Genomic DNA, 18,910 nt, shown 5'->3' with positions numbered 1-18,910 from the left:
TATGACCACCTGTGAACTTCTACCCTACTTATGAGACACACAACCCGATCTAATGAACAATCCCAAAATATCTGTTAACATACTGTTCAGTTGTAATGTCAGAATCTCACAAACTCAATGTCAAGTTCTTCCAGGATCCACAATATAATCAGTAATCTTAACCATGCAACCTCAAAGATTGATCTTCTATCTTTGATAAAAGCCTCCAGGGAACCCTGGGTCATACTAATCCATTACAAATGGGCGCATGCGTAGATTCAATGTATGTATTGCCAAATTCTGTGCTAATGAAAAATGGCGTCGGACTGTATTTGGATCCATCACAACCAGAATTCAGACACATATGCTTAAGCAAAGGGCATGCACAGGCAATGCCTGTCTGGGGCAGTGCCACTGCCAACTTCTGGAGGGGTTGAAACATTCACTGTGGTTTGCGGAACAGATTTTGGGGGATACAAAATGAAGCACAACATGATCTCCAACACACCATCAGTCACTTTGGCCAGTGTTTTCCACCGGTCCTTGACAGCGATATCAACATTTGTTTTGCAACAACATTGCATTAAAAAAAGTCACATGGTACCTATCAGCAAAGAGTAAGGATGGAAACACGTGTCCCACACTCTTACAACCACATGTATTCTTAAGAAATTAGAGCATTTTTTTTCAGATAAATGATCCAAAGGTTTGACCCAGATTAGTGGTTTGGTGGTCTAGTAGTTCAACCTCAAATTGAGGTCAAAATGTAGCAAGGGAAATGTGAGCAGCACTGCTTTTCAAACTGCAACAAACACAGGCATGTATGAAGGTATTCATGCTATGCTCTTAAAGAAAGCTTTAGGGAGAGGAGGTAATGCTGTGACCAATGCAGTTTCCTCATAACATCTAAACTAGCACACATTTTGTCAGTCACTGAAATAATCAACTTTTAGTTATCAAAAATAAAGCTTCACAAATTCTACTGCTCTACATGATATGTCAAATAACTGCCATTGTAAACCAGTTGAATTCTGCAACCAAAGCTACACAAAGACACAGAAAGCAACAATTGGTCATGTGATATTTTGCCTGCAACTGAACCTGACAGCTTTACAGGTAGATAAATGTCTGTGCTCTGAGATAGAACACTCTTGCTTCTTCATTCAAAGTTCAGGGTGTGACCACAAACACACTGAAAAACGGCTCGAACACAAACAGGAAGTTTATTTTTAGAAGGGCTGAACTCAATGTTGCCTGAAGAATGCTGCATTATACTTGCCATTAAAGGTCAGATGCTGAGCTTTCTTGATATGACTAATCCAGAGACTGTAAGAATTGGAATATTAAGTCTGTATTAATTCTCACTGAAGAAGTAGTTTTAAAAACACTATGCCTAGTCAAAAACAGGAAAAAAAACTGAGCCTTGTCACACTTCTGTTGAACTCACCGTCGCATATATATCCGGACCTCCATCCAAGTCGGTTCCTCTGGTCGTTGTGAGTGTCCAGGAATGAGACAGGGAGTTGTAGATTCTATCAGTTAACTCAGTCCAGAAACGATACAACAACTCTGCTTCTGCCTCTGTCCTGCAACTCAACCATGAAAAGTCTGGATTCTGGTTCACTGTTACATCAACAGACACACATAGTAATTGAGCGTTGTTTTGTTGACAGCATTCACCTTGTTAGACAAACACACCTCCAATGTGTCTGCCGCGCTTCTGTTCACTCATGAGAATGACTACCAAGAAACCAACAAGTTAAAATCCAAAAGTTTAATCCCTGACAGAGGAGTGTGATGCAGAGCTCTGGGTCAACAACTACGCCTGACTTAGGCTTAGCAGTAGCCCGGTAGAGTGGCAACATTCTAACTTTCCTTATTCATTCTTTCTCTTGAGGTCCGGGTTGCCATGGTTCCAGATTCCAGGTCTTGAGCCAACAACCCCTTCATACAGATGACTCCCTTTGATGTCGATGGAGCACGAAGCAGGTGACCACAGAGCTGCTGAAAACACTCAAAACATGAGAAAGACATTTCCCCGGCCGCTTTGTTTTGATGTGTAGTTCAGCGTTGACTCCAATAAAAGCTCAGTTGGTAAACACCAGCGTCTCTACAGTCATATGAACTGCATTGTTTTTGATTGATCGACAGCTCCGTCTGGCGCATGGACTGTGTCTGGGAGGGAGCAAGTTACATGATCTTATCTGAAAAAGGTGGTTAACTGGTTCTCAATCATTCAGCCCAAAACTTAGAGGCATTACTTTAGCCTCATAGCAGAAGGTTTTTTTTTTATTTCGTTCTTTTACTATTTGTTTTTTATTTTTCTGAAAGTGTTTGTGTCGTGTAGTTTTAAGGTGTGAACTCTGGTTTAAGTGTCCTCTCGTGCCAGTTAAGCCTTATGATGTTTTTGTTTTGACCAATACTGAGAACCTTTTGGCAAAGTGAGGACATTTCGGCTGGTCCTCAATTCTTCAACCCTTATTTTGAAGCACTTTGAATAACTAAAAAAGAACTAGGTTATTGAAATGATATTTGAACAACATGAAGGTTAGCCATTTGTTTTGGATGGTGAAGTAGGCTGGGGAAAGCGTTATGTCATGACGGTCCTCACTAAGATAGAAAGACTAACGTGTATGTGTTTGTGTGTGTGTTTATACATGGTCTAGTTGAAGCACCTTTCTGTAACTGATGCAAACTTTGTGTGCAATAAAGGAGAGGCCTTCCCAGACTACCTCAGGACACAGGGACATGCCGAGAACATTGACCTCTTGAATGGTGTCGAAAAAAGACGTCACATAAGTGCAGATTCATCATTCAGGCATTCCTGAATTTTTGCTAAAAAGTGAGGTCACCATCGGTGACCAGCAGTATGGTTTCATGACAGATCACCACAGATGCGGTGTTTACACTGTGGATGTTTATAGCAAGGTACAGAGAAGGTCAGGAGTTCAAGAGGAACCTTCCTGGAGTCCCTAGAGAGGAAGTGTGATTAATAGAAGAACCATTAGGGGGACAGAAAGTGGGGAGGTGGGCAGAAGTGAAGGTTTCAAGTGGATCCTAAGATGACACTGGCAATGACATGGTGAGAGGAGAAGCCTTGGAAGTACGAGCTGGAAAGAAGAGGAATGAAGCTCTGTAACTGCACAACAATAACTGTGTGTACACGAGAGAGAGAGGGGCAGGAGGACTGGTGAAGGGGGAGCAGAAGAAGTGAAAAGTTTAGGTTTTAGAGGGCAGTCATAGAGATTGATGGACAGATTAAAAGAGGTGAATAGGAAAGTGCAGACAGGTTGGACCAGGTGAGGACGGTTGATGTGGTGATCTGTGATGATGAGACCTGTCTATAGGTTAGAGACAGTAGTAGATACAAACAAGAAGCAGAGTCAGAAGTGGCAGAGTTAAAGATGATCAGGAAGGACAAGATGAGAAACCATTATCCAGTACGAGAGGAACACAGAAGCTTCGAGGCTAGACGGTTTGGTCACGTGGACAGGAGAGGGAGGGGACATGTTGAAATGGATTCCTACTTACTTTCATAAATCACAGACACATTGCTGTTAAGTATTTACTCCTAATGATTTTTTTCTGGTGGATGCAGCAGTTAGTGAAACAGATCCAAAGGAACCTCTGAGGTGATATCGCATGTGACTTCTGGAGAGATCTGCTGCTTGTCATTCCAGAGTGTAAAATGGTCTTTTATGATAAAATCATGAATTACAAAATTCTGGAAAAGAGGTATTGAGGGTCAGGAATGGTCAGAACTGTTCTTCTCCCTGCTCCTTTTCCATCTCTGAGAAACGTAAGTACGAAGAAACACTGGCTGAGTTGTAAGTAATGTAAGGAGAATGAAGCCATGTTATGTCATGGTCTTACAATTTGTCCTGTCAGGCATTTACAATGTGTTAGAGGAGATTGAGATGAACATTCATTTGTTTGTGATGATACTTCATGAAAACAGACCAAGTTGTTCATGACTAGTAATTACTGTGCATGTCTTTGTACATCAACAGTGTGTTCATATATTTTGGTTTCACACTGAATAAAGCACTTCAAGCGTCTCTGGGTGTGTTATTGAGTGTAAAAACACTGGTCAGTGTCCCCGAGTGTTTATCAACAAGTTGCATTACACCACTGTTTCAAGACTGAATCCTGTTTCGGGCTCCTCATGTACGTGTCCCCAACATTACACCCACAGCCTCCAGCTGTCCATCACACCGCAGCCGTTGGGATTCCACCCTGGTGTGAGTGTGTTTGGTCTGCCAGCTGATCTGGACCTGGACACCAGCATCATTGTCGTCCAGGACACTTCCACTGCCACGTTACTTCTCCTCACTGCCCCTCCACTGTCTGTCAGGTCTGGGTGTGGACTACAAGGTTGTCTTCACCTTCAAAGACGTCCATAACAACACCACTCTGCCATCAACAAGTCCTGCCCAACTGTCTAAACCGTGTGTGTCGTGTTTCACAGCAGCCTGCACACAAAAAAGAGTCTATGTTGAGGAAAATGTGTTTGAAAGACTACAAACATGGTGGCCATGCTATTTATAATAGCTTAGTGTGTACACCTCTTCTTCACGCCATGCAACAAGGGATCCAGAAACGTTCTGGAGAAACCAACCTCCTGGACGACAGAAGAGAAGATCTTAAATGCTGGTAAATCTACTTGTTTACCTATTGAAATGTGACTTACCCACATTTGTATAATATTGCTGTAACTGCCTGTGTGTGTTTATTTCGTTCAGTATTAATTTGGAGGCTAAATTCTGTCTTGGTGGGGGAGAGATTTGTGTCAGTGACAAACCACAGTGTGGTTCTAAAAAAGTTAGACGGTAGCTTTTAATGTCGAACATCAGCAGCTCCACAGCCTATACAGCCGAAGGGTCAGAATAATGTGCAGACGTCATTATTTTGAAAAGAATTTATCTTGCCACAGGCCTTGACTATATCAGAAATCACCTCGATGATGTCACCAGCACAAACAGCAGCCCCTCTGAGGAAGATGACTTCTTTGCATCTTTAGAGCAGCATTTGCAGCCGGTGAGAGACGTTTCAGTCGTGCTGGATTCCTGCTGCACGATCACGGCTTCACCACAAGAACCTTGAGAGCCAAGTCCTGTTGAACCTAAACCATGACATCACTGAGTGATTCTTTGAGAAACAAGGCACTGCTCTATTTGAAGAGGTTAGGTTACATTGAGGTTACATGGAATCAAAATAAGTAGATTCCCACCAGTGGAATCCTTGTGCACAGAATTTCACACATTTCCACGGTATAGAAAGAGATTACCACAGAGCACTTGAAACCATCGGTCCATTCAACGCTGACTCTGAATGCGTGAGAAAATACAGTACAGTTTCAATCTAACTGTGAAAAAAAGGGCGTGTGTGTGTTTTTGTGCATACTTGTTGCAAAATGTGCAACCAAAAAATGATCAGAATGACAGATAGATAGAATTGAACAGAGTTCTTGTCATTTCTCCAAAATAAAACATTTTGAAATAAAAAGGAAATGAAAGCAAGCATGCAGAAGAAGAGAAAGGAAGATTATTTTTATCGTCATTATCATGAATAGCTGTGTTAGTATGATGCAATTACACCGTTTGCAAGACTGTACACCTTGTGTGCCTCATGCACATGTCGAACTCATGAGAAAACATACGTTATGAATCTATGTCACACGGGAAAACCAAGAATTGTGGACCAGAAATTTGACTGTGGTGCAGAAAGGCTGATACTCTACTGTACCTGATCTTTGGCATCACACTTCTGTCCATTGTGAGCTAGACTGCTTACTCCATCTTTGCTGAAACTGCTGCCTTTTAAGGCCAGTTATTCATCACAGTAATGATGGCCAATCATGAAACCACTCCCACAGCTTAGTTCCTCTTGCTGTCTGCAGTCGTCTAAAGGGCCAATATCATCCTCCCTTGAACAGTGTGCTCTTGCTCCCTTTGGTTGGGTCGGTGTCACTGGAGTGCCAGCTTCAGTTTTCTCCATGGACTGGACTATTTGTACCACGGTCTTACTGACAGGTAAGACAGAAAAGTGAAAAACATTCTTCTCTTCACAGGTCCAGTATGTTCTTCAATGAAGTATAGTATTCATAAATTAGATATCATTGGCTTAAAAGTGGCATTGACATGATTTTTTCCTGAAAAATAACGTTCTCTGACAGTGTTCTAGCTTTGTTTGGAAATGGTAGTCGAGCAATTGTACTGATCTTCATTTAATTTTATATTTACTGGTGACTGGAAACCATGTATGAAATCAGACAGTGGATCAGTTGGTGGAAACATCACATGGTTTCAAATGGTCTGGCTGCATTATCAAGACACAAACAATTAGAAAAGATTTTTTGTTTGTTTTGTGTTATTGTTTTGAAAAACAACAGAAAAGCTCAATTCTTGACAGTTTGTCTCAGCATAGTCGGTAATAAAGTCAACAAATAGCAGTTTGTAACGTGTTCAATACTTAACAATAAAGGAATAAATGTAGCACCACAACTTCAAATTAATATTTAGAGCTCCTACCACTGGCACACAGTAGGAAGCATGTCCCCACTGCCTATTCATGTTTGCATACTGAACACAAACTCAGTCAACCCTGTAATTTTAGACAGGTAGCAGAATTCAGGTAAATGACTCCAGTACAGCCACTTGGTCATTGGACAAAATTAAACAATTTCACATTAAAATGTCTGATTTGTATTTGTCCATATAATATGCCTTTTTTCCCACCCCATTCTCACTTTTCAGTGTTTGTAGCTGTCAAGAGTTTCAACGTTGACCCAGTTGGCTGGCGCATCCTGGGTCATTCGGCAGCTGGTTTCGGATACCAAGTGGTGCAGAGACGTACCGAGTAAGACATTTGTCCCCAGTCACAGGAAAAGCTTTGAAGAGTTCCCTTTCCACAAGTCATTCTGTGTTTATTTGTCTTCATTTCCTCAGCTTACTGATAAGTGCTCCGCTTGAACAGTATTCACGAACTGGACGGGGGGAAATATTCCGGTGTAGTACTACCTCATGCAAAGGCATTAAAATATCCGGTAAGGAGCAACCAAAGTGCAACAAAAATGGAGATTTTAAATGCAATCCACTCTCAAAACTTTGTATATATGCTGAGAGCTGATAACAGGGCAAAGCATTTTTTTTGTTATTTTACAAATAAAATAACAATAAATTTATTCTTGCTCATTTTCTGAGTGCTTTTTACAAAATAAAGTGAAAATATCATGAAGAAAAAAATAGATCCGTGTCACAAATAATGCGACAAGTATCCGAAATGAACATCATGAAATGATGTAACAATTATGAAATTATATGATATATTTCATGAAATAGCATAATTTCACAAACTATAGAGATCAATATCACAAAATAATGCGGCAATATCACAAGTATCAGGAGATGACGTGATAATATTCTGAAGTAAGTATCATGAAATAATGTGGTATAATCACCAAACTGTGTGTAATATCACAAATTAACATATGAGGAATGGATGAGGAACTCGTGTTCTCGCTGAACAAATGTCAGGAGGAAAAGTTATCTATAGACTGTGAGATGTAACTATGAATTACTGTCATGTTAAGAGGAATAAAAATTATTATGTTTCCACTTGAAACCCTGCAATTTAATTTAAAAACCTGAAATGACGCCATCTTTTCTGTTGATCGATTTTTTTTTTTTTTTTGTTGATCGAAACGGTAAACATGAGTTTACATTTATTAGTAAAGACTAGCCCCTTTTCTTGCTGTACAATGGAGCATAAATGAGACTTGTAGATGTGGTCATTCTCACACATCAAAACAACATCCACTGAGCGGCATGTAATAATATATGCAGTGTAAGGTAAAGCAGCGATGGGCCAGTGAGGCTTCGTGAAACAGTGTCCTCATTTTCAGAGGTCATTAGGTGGCGCTCAGTATGAGGAAGAGCTGAGGTTACACTTATCAAAGGGGGTAGGAGGTGGAGTTTAGTGACATGAACCGTGACTTGTATCATCATGGTGAATGCAGTGCCACAGTTTGCCGTCAACATGTCTCTGGGTTTGACGATGGTGGCTAATCCCAGCACAGGAGACACTTTGGTAAGTAGTTCTTTGTTTCTCATGACGTGAGAGCACATGACTCTGGTACGCTTTACATTTTAGGCTTGTGGTCCCACTATCCCAAAAGACTGTCGAAGCATCACCATGTACACCGGTGCCTGTCTTCAGATTAGCTCATCAGATGTCCTAGGACCTTTCGTTCCACCTTCAAACGCTGGTTAGATAGTCTCTAAAAGAGCACATGGCAGATGTTACTTCACTCTAACAGACATTTTGTGTTGGCAGAGTGTCAGACGGGGGCTGACATTGCATTTCTCTTAGACGGTTCTGGGAGTGTGTACTCAACAGATTTCTCTAAAATGAAGGTCTTTGTGAAAAATCTGGTGAAATCATTCCTTGGAACAGATACCAAGGTAAGGAACATGTCACAGAGTACACATCATTTCAGTCTGATAGCGCCACCAAGAAAGCTGTGCTTTCCACAGTGTTGGTTGCTCTATTTGTCTTTCCGTCTGGATGGATTTGGATGTATTTAGCTCTGAGCTAATGCTGGAACCCTGACATGTTTTTATGAGTTCTGTTCGAGAACTTCACCATTACTCAGTAAATAGTGACGATTCCGTCAACCATGCGTGACCTTGACATACTGTAGATACATAGAGATGCAAAACCTGAACTGGTTTGTGAGAGCGAAAGGTCACATACTTTGATGTAACCTCCAGACCACAGTAAGACAGCAGTAGTCAGGCATCATGTTTTATGGTATTTTACTGACTCTCATCCTAGTTTGAAACTTTTTATTTCTCTTTCAGTTTTCCATCACAGAGTTTGCCACTGATCCAAAAGTTTCTCAATACTTCAACTCTTTTGATATCAGAAATTGGGAGCATCAGATAAATGCTGTCCAGCAAAGTTATGGCTGGACGTACACCGCCAAGGCGATCAAACACATTGTGTGAGTGCCTCTGCCTTCACATACTTTGACGGTTTTTGATCTCCTGAGAAAAAAAAAAGCCTCACAGTTTTCAAAGACATACGGAGGCTTCGGTACAGACAAAAAGAAATGAACATGCAATAATTGTATTTGACAGGAATTACGTTTTTACACCGAGTCGAGGATCCAGGCCGAATGTGAAGAAGATTTTAATCGTAATTACAGATGGAGCATCTACTGACCCTGCAGAATTGCCAGGTGCAGCAGCTTCAGCAAAGGCTAAAGGCATTGTTCCATTTGCAATCGGGGTAGGTTGTCTTTTATAGTTCAATTCAAAATATTTGTTTGTTATCATAAATAACGTCAGGATAACCACAGAGTTTGTGCTAGTTTCCTACTTTTTGTTTTGTTTTTGTCAACCCTGGGAGCTTTATTATGTTATTTTTTTTTTTTTTTTTTTTTTTTTTTGCATACACTGCAAACCATGACTTGTCATCATCCTCAGGTTGGCTCAGCGTTTAGGGACTCCAATGCATATGCAGAACTGGTTACTATAGCTTCATCGCCCAAAAACGTCTTCCAAGTGGAGAACTTCAGCGCCCTGGACAGAATACGTCAGACCTTACAGGAGAAAATATTTTCCATCGAAGGTTCGTGGTAATTTCAATATGCATTATAAAGACCACGGAGTGGGCGTCTGGAGGACTTCTGTTTGTCTCGGTTCCAGGGTCACAAACAGGCGGGGCGTCGCTTAAAATGGAGATGGCACAACATGGATTCAGCGCGGCCTACGTCACAGGAGTAATAAACTTATGACAACACGCACATTTTATCTTCACGTTTCAATGTCTACTAAAAGGAAAATCTTTCCAATTCCAGGGGATGCTGATGTCTGTTGTTGGTGCGAACCAGTGGAGGGGAGGCTTCCTGGATTATGCCTCCAGTGGGAGCAAAAGGACCTCCTACCTGCCCCTGAACATGCTGGCTGACAGCTACTTGGGTAAGCTAGATGCAGACACTCGTAAAAGCTGCTCACTGAATGGTGTGTTGACAAGTCATGAGAAAGGAAATTAGGAGCCGAGTTACGCAAGACCAGTGCCCAGAACAGCAACAGTGCTTATTGGTGCTTCACCATCACATGTATAAAAGAATTGTATTGGTTCATGGCAAAATAAAATGGAAAACATCTCTGTTGGCCGAGACTCCTCGACCATGGCGTACAAAGTGCCAAGCTCTAACCTCTGTGCTGTTTTGCAGTGTTCAAGGCTCCATATTTCAACTGCAAGCGATGTCGAATGAACATTCACAACACATTTGACCTCAGTCACATGAAGACTTATTGCAGTGATTTGATTTTATTATGTGCTTCAGAAAATAGGAATCAAGGCAAACGCCCTCAAATCAGAACAAAGCAACTGTACACCACCAAAATCAAGTCAATTCTAAGTCAGCCTGTTTCTCTAGACTAAATTAAATCTAGACCTGAGGAAGCACAAGCAGAGACCCACCTGGGATAACAATATTTATGTTGTGCAATTAGGGTGACCTTATGTCTGGGTGGGATCTGAACAGACAAGGTCACTTCATGGCTCAAGTGTGGTGGAATAATGGCACCATACGCAGCCGTCTTCAGTTCCAACCCATCCTCACTCCCATGGCGTAATATATTGACTTTGGGAAGGTGGAGTGCGACCTATACCAACGAAAAAAGCAAACTTCAGGGTTCAATTTTGATGCATATAACGTCCGTCCGAAGCGTTCCAGATGGGGCAGTGTGCAGGGCTGCATGAGGTATCACGTGCGGCGAGACAGGCGGGGCTCACAGGGAGGCATGCCCCTGTAACCTGTCTTTTTTCACCTGCTGTGCTGCCAATGTGTCAACATGCGATGCTGGACTTCGTCAGTGTAGTGTATGTCGCCATGGGGGTGAGGATGTGTTGTCAGTTCTGTCAGTTGTCAGTCAGTCCTCTGTGTGGTTTCAGGTTACTCCATGGCAGTTGCCCAGACCCCGAATGGCCAAGTAACAGTTGTTGGAGCGCCCAGATACGATCACAGAGGAATTGTAGTAGCTATTCGACAGGGCAGCGACCAAATTATTGATCCTTATAAGTGGGAGGTACGCACAGGACCTGACTGAACTTCTTGCATCTTCTCTTCACTGTATCATTTTGTCCTTTGCTTGTTGCAGTACATGATCGGGGGATATTTCGGGGCAGTGGTTTGTGCCATGATGGTGGATGGTGATTCCTTCACTGATCTCATCCTAATATCTGCCCCGATGTTCATGGAGAACAATCGCGAGGGGAAGGTGTATGTGTGCAGAATGAATGTTCTGGTAAACAAATGATTCTTTTTAAATTATACGTATTGAAATAGTCATCGTCTACATGCTGGGAAAGCTCACTTGAGCTCTCATATTTGCCTTAGACTGTAGAGTGCGCCTTCGATTCTCCACTGGTGCTGAGAGGAGTGGAGGGTCACATTGGACGGTTTGGTGCTTCTCTGGCCGCCTTGCCTGACCTGAACGGAGACGGATTCAATGACTTGGCAGTTGGTGCTCCGTTAGAAAATGACGGTCAAGGAAGCGTTTACATTTTCCAGGGTGCAGGACAGGGAACAATTGATCCATCCTTTTCACAGGCAAGTGGGGCTTGAATACAGCACACAGCAAAGATAAACACATTACAGTACCAGCGAGTATTTGAGTCAATAAGGACATCTATGTATGTGTTTACTTCACTGTAGAGGATACAAGCTTCGGAGGTGAACTCAGCACTCAGGTTCTTTGGCATGTCAATCGGCCAGTCCTCCAATGACCTCAGCATGGACGGACTTCCTGACCTGGCAGTGGGGTCGAAAGGAAAGGTGGTGATTCTCAGGTACTAGGTTACTACTTTAATTTAACGTATGCAGTTTCTCCAGACACATATATGCCAATTACATTTTTGTTTTTCACTGCCATAGTACTTTAGTACTATGCATTTTGCTCTTCAATGTCAAAAAAAAAGGAAGGAACGTGAGCACATAGAAAGACACAAGACTTGCAAAACCACTCCTAAATGAAAGCAGAACAGGATGGGACATGAATCTGGCCTATATTTGTTATACTCAAATGATTGTTGATAACAGCATTGAGAATAATCACTGTTCTCATACAAAGAAAATCAACTTTGCGAAAACAACTTTCCTTACATGACGAAGTTCAATTATTAGTCCTTTTACCTATCTCACATCGCAAAAACCAAAACTCAAGAAGGTCAAGGTCTCAACAGGTTATTGAATGCATCATGAAAATGAAATGAAGAGTTGAAGACAGCAGCCAGCAGATTTTTTAGACATACATCATCTCTGTTTTTTTCGTCATAACCTGCTGGAAGTTCCCACATTCCTACCCAGAACAATTGAATGACATGGTTGACTTAAAAACAAAACCAACCATTCAGTGTATCGGTTGTGGTAATGTCAAACCCTGTACAGCCAGTGACACTACACTGTGAGAATTGTCACTGTAGGAAGACAACTCCTGGTCAATTATTTCCGCCTAAAAATGATCAAATAAATAAATGTAACTGCCCTGTTATTTATGTAAAATTGAATTCCCCCATTTTTCCCAGGTCCAGGCCGATCATGATGGTGGAAGCTTTGGTTTCCTTTGAACCTGACCAGATCCCGACTCAGAACGTCGACTGCGCGGCACCACTGACCAATGAGGCGACCGTCTGCTTCATTATGAGAACCCAACACACAACCTTCGCAACAGGTCACTGATCAGAGACAACAGGAGCTCACCTGTCCTCACCCCACCGCTAACCACGCATGCTGTGTTCCAGCTGCAGCAATGATCAATTACACTTTGAAACTGGATGCCACGCGCAGGGTCCCAAGCAACAGAGCCTACATCAAAGACCAAAATCGAGAACATTCTGGATCCATCAGGCTTGACTTGATGCAGCAGAAATGTGAGAAAGTGAAGTTCTTTATTGAGGTCTGTACTGCTAACCTGCCTACCAAACAGCTTCATGTCTGTCACATCTGACCTGGGTCACTTCCTCCTCAGCCATGCGCAGAAGATGTTCTCAATGCCATCAACAACGAGCTTAAATTCACCTTTGATGCATTTCCGTCCGCCCAGAATCTGAAGCCAAGCCTTGCTCAGCAAGCTCAGACGACCACATTTCATCCGGTGAGTTCACGGAGCAGTTATAACCCGGATCACAAGACAAGAAGGACGGGATTGTTTCTACGCCTCATCTTGAATGACCTTATCCCTTAATGCAACTTTATTTCATTTGAGAAAATTCACTATTTATATCCCTATCAAAACAACTCATAATCCTTTCTACATTTATAAAAGGCACCAGTTTTTAATATATGCGGTGTCACTGACTTAACGCTACAGATTTTATGGGCAAACTAGTTCTACGCCACCAAGATTGAGCCTTGTCACAGCAGAACAATGAAATGACAGCTGCTTTATTTACATTAAATCAGCCAGCTACCTGGTCTGACCACAGCCCCACCTCCACTGCAGCTAGGCAGGGAAACAGCAGAGAAGTTAGTGCTTTAATGCAAATAAAACAGCTGTCATTTTGCAGGTCCGATGTGACGAATCCAGTTTTACTGGCAACAGGATGTGCGTCCAAACATTGTCGAGTTTGTGTTCATCCTCTGTCTTAATGCTGGGCCCCGTTTTCAAAACCTGCTTAGAAGTGATGTGATATTTCAGCATAAATTCACTGACCTTTCTGTGGTGCGGAGTGCGCGCTTGCACCAGTGGCCTATTGACCGGTGAAAGAGATAATCACATTTGTGTCCTGTTTCCAAAGAGTGGTGTGAAGAAATTGAAGGTCAAATTCCTCTTTTGTTTTAGTATTACACAAAAGTATCTTATCTTATTACACATACAATTTATTTTTGCATCAGTTTGAAGATGTAGCAAATTGTAGCCTCTTTTTCTAAAGTTGCTGCAGAGAGAGAGAAAACGATAAATGGGAACAATGAACAATACTCTAACAATGCTAATCATATTTATCAATAAATCATTGGTAGCTCATTGTGACTTGGTCATGAATAAGTTGAGATATTTCTGTGAGAGTAAAATATCACATCACTGTCAGGGTCTACTGATCCTATGAAGAAAAAAATATGTTTCAACAGGCAGTGCTTTGGTCATCTTATCACCATTCACTTTATAAAGTCACCAACTCATATTCTTATTTACTACTAAACAATCTTGTACATATTTTCTATTCCACCTTGCTTCCAGCTGGACTTTGAGATCAATTGCGGCCAGGACAACAACTGTGTCGACAACCTGATTGTGGCTTTCAACTTCACAAGGTAAGGCTTTTACGAACTTGTGAATATGGTTTGTCTCATACGGCGTGTGTGAGTGACACAGTCACTGCTGTGTTGAACACTCGCTATTTTCCGCTTTATATTTCAGTTTTCACACATCAGAATGTTCTGACATCTGCCCTCTTAATCCTCAGCTCTTCAGCAGTCAAAGTGGGAATTGACGAGCTGGTGGACATCACTGTGTCCGTTGAGAACACAAGGGAAAACTCGTACAACGCCCTAGTCACTCTGACTTACCCCCAAGGCCTGTCTTACAGGAGGTTTTCAAGTCGGATGGTAAGTAGTGCTCTCTCTCCCTGACTGGAGATCAAGATGGCTTCTTTTCTTTCCTCTCCTGTCTTTAAATTGAATTGCCCACTTTCTTTGAGTGAAGGGCAGAATCCAATGTAACTCGCTGGATGGTGAAGATGGGATATCCAGAGGAAAGACCGAGTGCACTGTTGACAAGCCCATTTTCAAGACAAACACAATGGTCGGTCAAGTGTAGCGATGATGACTCATCCCTCTCATGGTGCATGGTCTAATCGTCGTGATTTTCTCAAAGGCGATATTCATCGTTTCCTATGGGATTGAACCCAACAGCCATTTTGACAGAAGCATTCTTATCACAGCAAATGCCACGAGGTACACAATCGAGTCTTGAGTGTGTGATAGCATGAAAACAGCACTTGCATCTTCTCTCTTCCAGCGGAAATAAACAACACTCACCAACAAGTGAGCTTTTCAAAACAAACACTATTGATGTGAAGTATGGCATCTTCATGACACTTCAAAGGTTTGTGTTGTCTATCGATCTATCTATCTGTCTGTCTGTCTGTCTGTCTGTCTGTCTGTCTGTCTGTCTGTCTGTCTGTCTGTCTGTCTGTCTGTCTGTCTATCTGTCTGTCTGTCTATCTGTCTGTCTGTCTGTCTGTCTATCTATCTATCTGTCTGTCTGTCTGTCTATCTGTCTGTCTGTCTGTCTGTCTGTCTGTCTGTCTGTCTGTCTGTCTATCTATCGATGTGTCTGTCTGTCTGTCTGTCCATAGTTATCTCAAGATGTTCCCATCGAATAAACTCTTCTGTTGAATTACAACACCAAATGAGTGCAAAACTGTGGAAAAACTGTGAATCAGATCCTGGATCGAGATTAGGTCCACGTGCGTGCTATTCATTCAAGAAGACTAAGGAAAGGGGACAGGAAACACACGTACAAAACTAAACCAAAACAAAAGCACAACATAGCCGTTGTTTTCTTATCATATCTACATCAAGCGTTTCTTTTACTTCTGATTTATTTTTTGTTTTGAAACTGAAAGAATATAAATTCAAAGCATCGTGACAGCAGAACCACTTCCTAAAATTCACTTCACGCTGTATGTCGGAACAAAGGGGTCCCTGCACTTCCCCTTTTAGCCGATGGATTAATAGTCTTTATTCTTTCCACAATGCGGAAATTTGGCTTGTCACGGCATGGACGCACACGGGATCATGTCTCACGTCAGCAGTTTTGTCTGAACCTACATTTTTACACTTCTAGATGGCTCATTGCAGACACAGCAATCTTTGTGCAGGTTGAGGACAATTGTTCAACATAATGTTTGAGTTAGTAAAAATAAATAAATAAATAAAATACTGTGAAATAGCCATCAGACTCCTGCTTTGCTACCTCTTGACGCTCTCAACCGTGAATATTTGAAACTGCGATGGGCTCTTCCTCCGTAGATGATTTTGTTTGTCTTTCCTTTCAGCTCACTCAGCTACACCAATTTCAGCTTTGTAGAAAGGGATTCGGAGAAACCCATCAAACAATCCATTACGGTAATTATATGCCCATCCATAAACATTCCATTTACAGCTTTTCAAGACCAGGTTTTCTTTCTCCATAAAAGGTGAGCAATGACATCAGAGCCCTGAATTTCACCGTGGCGATCAGGGTGCCGGTGAAGCTTGGCGAAAAAGACATCTGGGCTGATTCTGATAGTCTGCAGGTTTTTAAAGGAAGAATTGTGTATCAATATCTAGATTTTTTTTAATTGATGTCACTGTTTCACTGCTAAATTTGCTGTATTCCAGATTCCCGGTTGCCAAACGCACGGTGATGAAAGACCAACCGTGACTGAATTTGTTGCTGAGATACAGAAAACTAAAGTTGTGGTAGGTCTAACAGCATCGGCCACACGCATGTATATGTATATGCCTGTATTACTAGTTGCTATCACGCAGGACTGTTCAGTAGCAACGTGCAGAGTGTTCAAGTGCGCACGGTTCATGGGACGACTGGAGACCAGGCAGTACGAAATCTCCGCCAACGTCAGCTCACGATGGATAGAGCAGGTGAGATTCCATCCTGGAGGTAGCGTTCAGTAGTGGTGCAGTTTCACTTTTGAGGATAGATCTGTTAGAGTTTTTGTGATCATAAAAGGTATAAAGAGTATTACGTGTGTTACTTATAGTCAGTACCTCACACTCCGGTACCACAACCTCTTCATCTCTACCATCTTGTTGCCGTGTGCGGGCTTTTACACACATCTAACATTTGGTCGTCTTCTACTCCCACAATGTGAGGTTGTGCTAAATGGAGCCATCGTTGAGTTTGACAAACAGAGTTACGTATTTAAACTGCTTAATAACTTTATTCACAAAATTCATTTCCAGATTGAACTCAATGCTGCCAAGTTTGTTTTGACCAGCACTGCCAGTCTGGAGTACGACACCGACCAGTACATCTTCTTTTCCACCACTTCAAACAATCAACCTCCAGTGCGCAAGGTGACCTCAGTCCTGACACATATGTTGTTACGGATGTAGCTATCAAAAATGAACCACAAACCTCCACACGTCTTCATTTATGGCTCAGATTGAGGCAGAGGTGGATGTGTACCCTGAGCCGGACTACACCAAAGAGATAGCTGGAGGATCTGTGGGGGGCTTGGTTTTCCTGGCCGTACTCACAGCGGCTCTGTATAAGGTGAGGTTTAAAATTGCAATTTGTCATTCAAAAAAAGGCGTTTGGGTTTGAATCCTGACAGAGAAGGGACCAATTGAAAACATTTAATATACAGCCTTCAAAAGTTAGTAGAGTAAAATATTGGTGTAATTGGTGGCTCTTCTGTATCCTCTTTATCGTTCATCTGATTTATTGAGGTGTTGACATGGGCATCAAATATTTCATTGTGTCATGTGTTGTTCTTGTACAGGCCGGATTTTTCAAGAGCAAGTACCAGCAAATGATAAATCAGAACACAGAGACGACGGAGCTTGCTGGGGCAGATGCTGAAACACCCGTCTCTGAGCCTGAAACCAGCTGATTGTCTGGCTTGCTTCTTATCCGCAGTGTTGTTTTAGTACTTATCGACATCTTTAGATGAGCGTTTGAGTGTTATAGCAAGCACAGTTCTTATTTAGTTTGGTTTGATCTCTAATCTTTTATTGCTGCTTCGATTGGCTCAGTTTGATGTCATTCTTCATAAGTTGTGATTATTGCGCTAACTAGACATCATCTTTTACTTTGGCTTTCATTACAAGCTGAAATGCAATTGTTTCCATGATTTATTAGATTAGAGTCGACTGCCATGGTGCTTCCCACACTGCGGTTTGTTGAGCATAAACTGTCCAATGCATTTGCAGGTTACTTCGAGTGAATAAACATATCCTGTCGACTGAGTTTTATGACTAACAGGCATGTCGATGATGAGTTTATCCATGAGCCTAACATGCTGTGGTAGTCATGTGCTCTGAACAGATTTAACTGCACTGTTTGATGCACTTCATTCACTGTCTAGAGCTGAGCCCCTGACTGCACCTGGGAAATGTATAGAGGTGCCAAGGTTTGGAGACACACCTATTCAAATCACACACAGCGCGTTTCACGACTTGAAGCAACTTGTAAAGAGCTTTTATGGTTTCGGTACGTGAAGTCAAGCCAAGAATCCCTCCCATCTAAATGACACAAGCATTTAGGACCTCAGAAAGCACGTCTGAACAACAGGTTTCTGTTATAATAATACATCAGATCTACTCCAGCAGCTCTTAAACAGCTGGTGTCTTTCGCTCTTATAAAGTCTCCCCCTCACAACAATCGCTGCAGGAAAACAGACGCTTCCACTTGCATTAAATAGTCTGATATGCAGCATGAATCTTCTTCATCTACATCTTCATAGACAAGGTCAGTTATGTCGAATTTCAATGCTGAATAAATGTGTCTGAACTGAAAACAAACTGATGCTGTAGTCGAGCCTTTGTACCACAACTCTCATCAGGGGTAAAAGGAAAAGTTGCAATACTTAATCCACACCTACTCAATGTAATGTAACCATGACCCTTGAATTAAAAGGGACCGTTTATTCATTGATTTAAATGTCCTCCAAGACCGTGTGGGCGCTTCTTCCAGCAGGTGTCGGTGTTGAGCCATTGAGCGTTCAGGAGGTTTGTGGCGCACACACACGCGCGAGAAGAATAACGCTAACCATTTTATATGTGTTACATATTTGCGACGTGACATATTTAGTATTTTTACATCACAGATGCTCTACCGTCTCCCTCGCTATGTTTGTGTGTGTGTTGCCACTGAGCACTCAGGTTTCCTCTCACTGACTGAATGACTAAATT

The 18,910-nt window shown here is 42.0% G+C and overlaps 2 protein-coding genes across 3 annotated transcripts in view; both read left to right on the top strand.

The window, feature by feature from the left end:
• LOC128759306 (NACHT, LRR and PYD domains-containing protein 5-like) overlaps positions 1 to 5,082 on the top strand; it is a 31,586-nt gene extending 26,504 nt beyond the window's left edge. The window contains exons 23-24 of the mRNA XM_053866183.1: positions 4,243 to 4,353; positions 4,913 to 5,082. Coding sequence (XP_053722158.1) covers positions 4,243 to 4,353; positions 4,913 to 5,082 — 281 coding nt within the window. The remainder of the gene's footprint in view (positions 1 to 4,242; positions 4,354 to 4,912) is intronic.
• An 819-nt stretch (positions 5,083 to 5,901) lies between these two features.
• LOC128758754 (integrin alpha-M-like) lies at positions 5,902 to 18,460 on the top strand. 2 transcript variants are annotated; one of them, XM_053865049.1, is made up of 30 exons: positions 5,902 to 6,011; positions 6,735 to 6,837; positions 6,927 to 7,024; positions 7,997 to 8,067; positions 8,131 to 8,245; positions 8,314 to 8,441; positions 8,841 to 8,983; positions 9,120 to 9,270; positions 9,468 to 9,612; positions 9,690 to 9,763; positions 9,842 to 9,962; positions 10,945 to 11,078; positions 11,151 to 11,297; positions 11,390 to 11,602; positions 11,708 to 11,841; positions 12,577 to 12,722; positions 12,793 to 12,947; positions 13,020 to 13,145; positions 14,229 to 14,302; positions 14,455 to 14,596; positions 14,694 to 14,792; positions 14,865 to 14,944; positions 15,009 to 15,095; positions 16,051 to 16,120; positions 16,192 to 16,290; positions 16,376 to 16,456; positions 16,526 to 16,636; positions 16,958 to 17,071; positions 17,160 to 17,270; positions 17,500 to 18,460. In XM_053865049.1, the coding sequence occupies exons 1-30, from the start codon at positions 5,975 to 5,977 to the stop codon at positions 17,608 to 17,610; spliced, it is 3,420 nt and encodes a 1,139-aa protein (XP_053721024.1). In that variant the 5' UTR covers positions 5,902 to 5,974; the 3' UTR covers positions 17,611 to 18,460. The 2 variants fall into 2 exon arrangements, with proteins under 2 accessions (XP_053721024.1, XP_053721022.1); XM_053865047.1 differs by having other exon boundaries at positions 16,376 to 16,636.
• Positions 18,461 to 18,910: the final 450 nt, after the last annotated feature.

The sequence above is a fragment of the Synchiropus splendidus genome, chromosome 5, assembly GCF_027744825.2.
Source record: "Synchiropus splendidus isolate RoL2022-P1 chromosome 5, RoL_Sspl_1.0, whole genome shotgun sequence".
Lineage (NCBI taxonomy): Eukaryota > Metazoa > Chordata > Actinopteri > Syngnathiformes > Callionymidae > Synchiropus > Synchiropus splendidus.
Note: the sequence above shows the minus strand (reverse complement) of the source record. Positions and strands in the feature narration are given on the sequence as shown.

What these genes read in the sequence shown, in the direction of transcription:
- LOC128758754 (XM_053865047.1), top strand. Translation starts at nt 5,975, where the DNA reads ATGGACTGGACTATTTGTACCACGGTCTTACTGACAG. An exon ending in AGACGACCACATTTCATCCG is followed by an intron (nt 13,146 to 14,228) that starts GTGAGTTCACGG and finishes CCTTGCTTCCAG; the next exon opens with CTGGACTTTGAGATCAATTG. An exon ending in TCACAGCGGCTCTGTATAAG is followed by an intron (nt 17,271 to 17,499) that starts GTGAGGTTTAAA and finishes GTTCTTGTACAG; the next exon opens with GCCGGATTTTTCAAGAGCAA.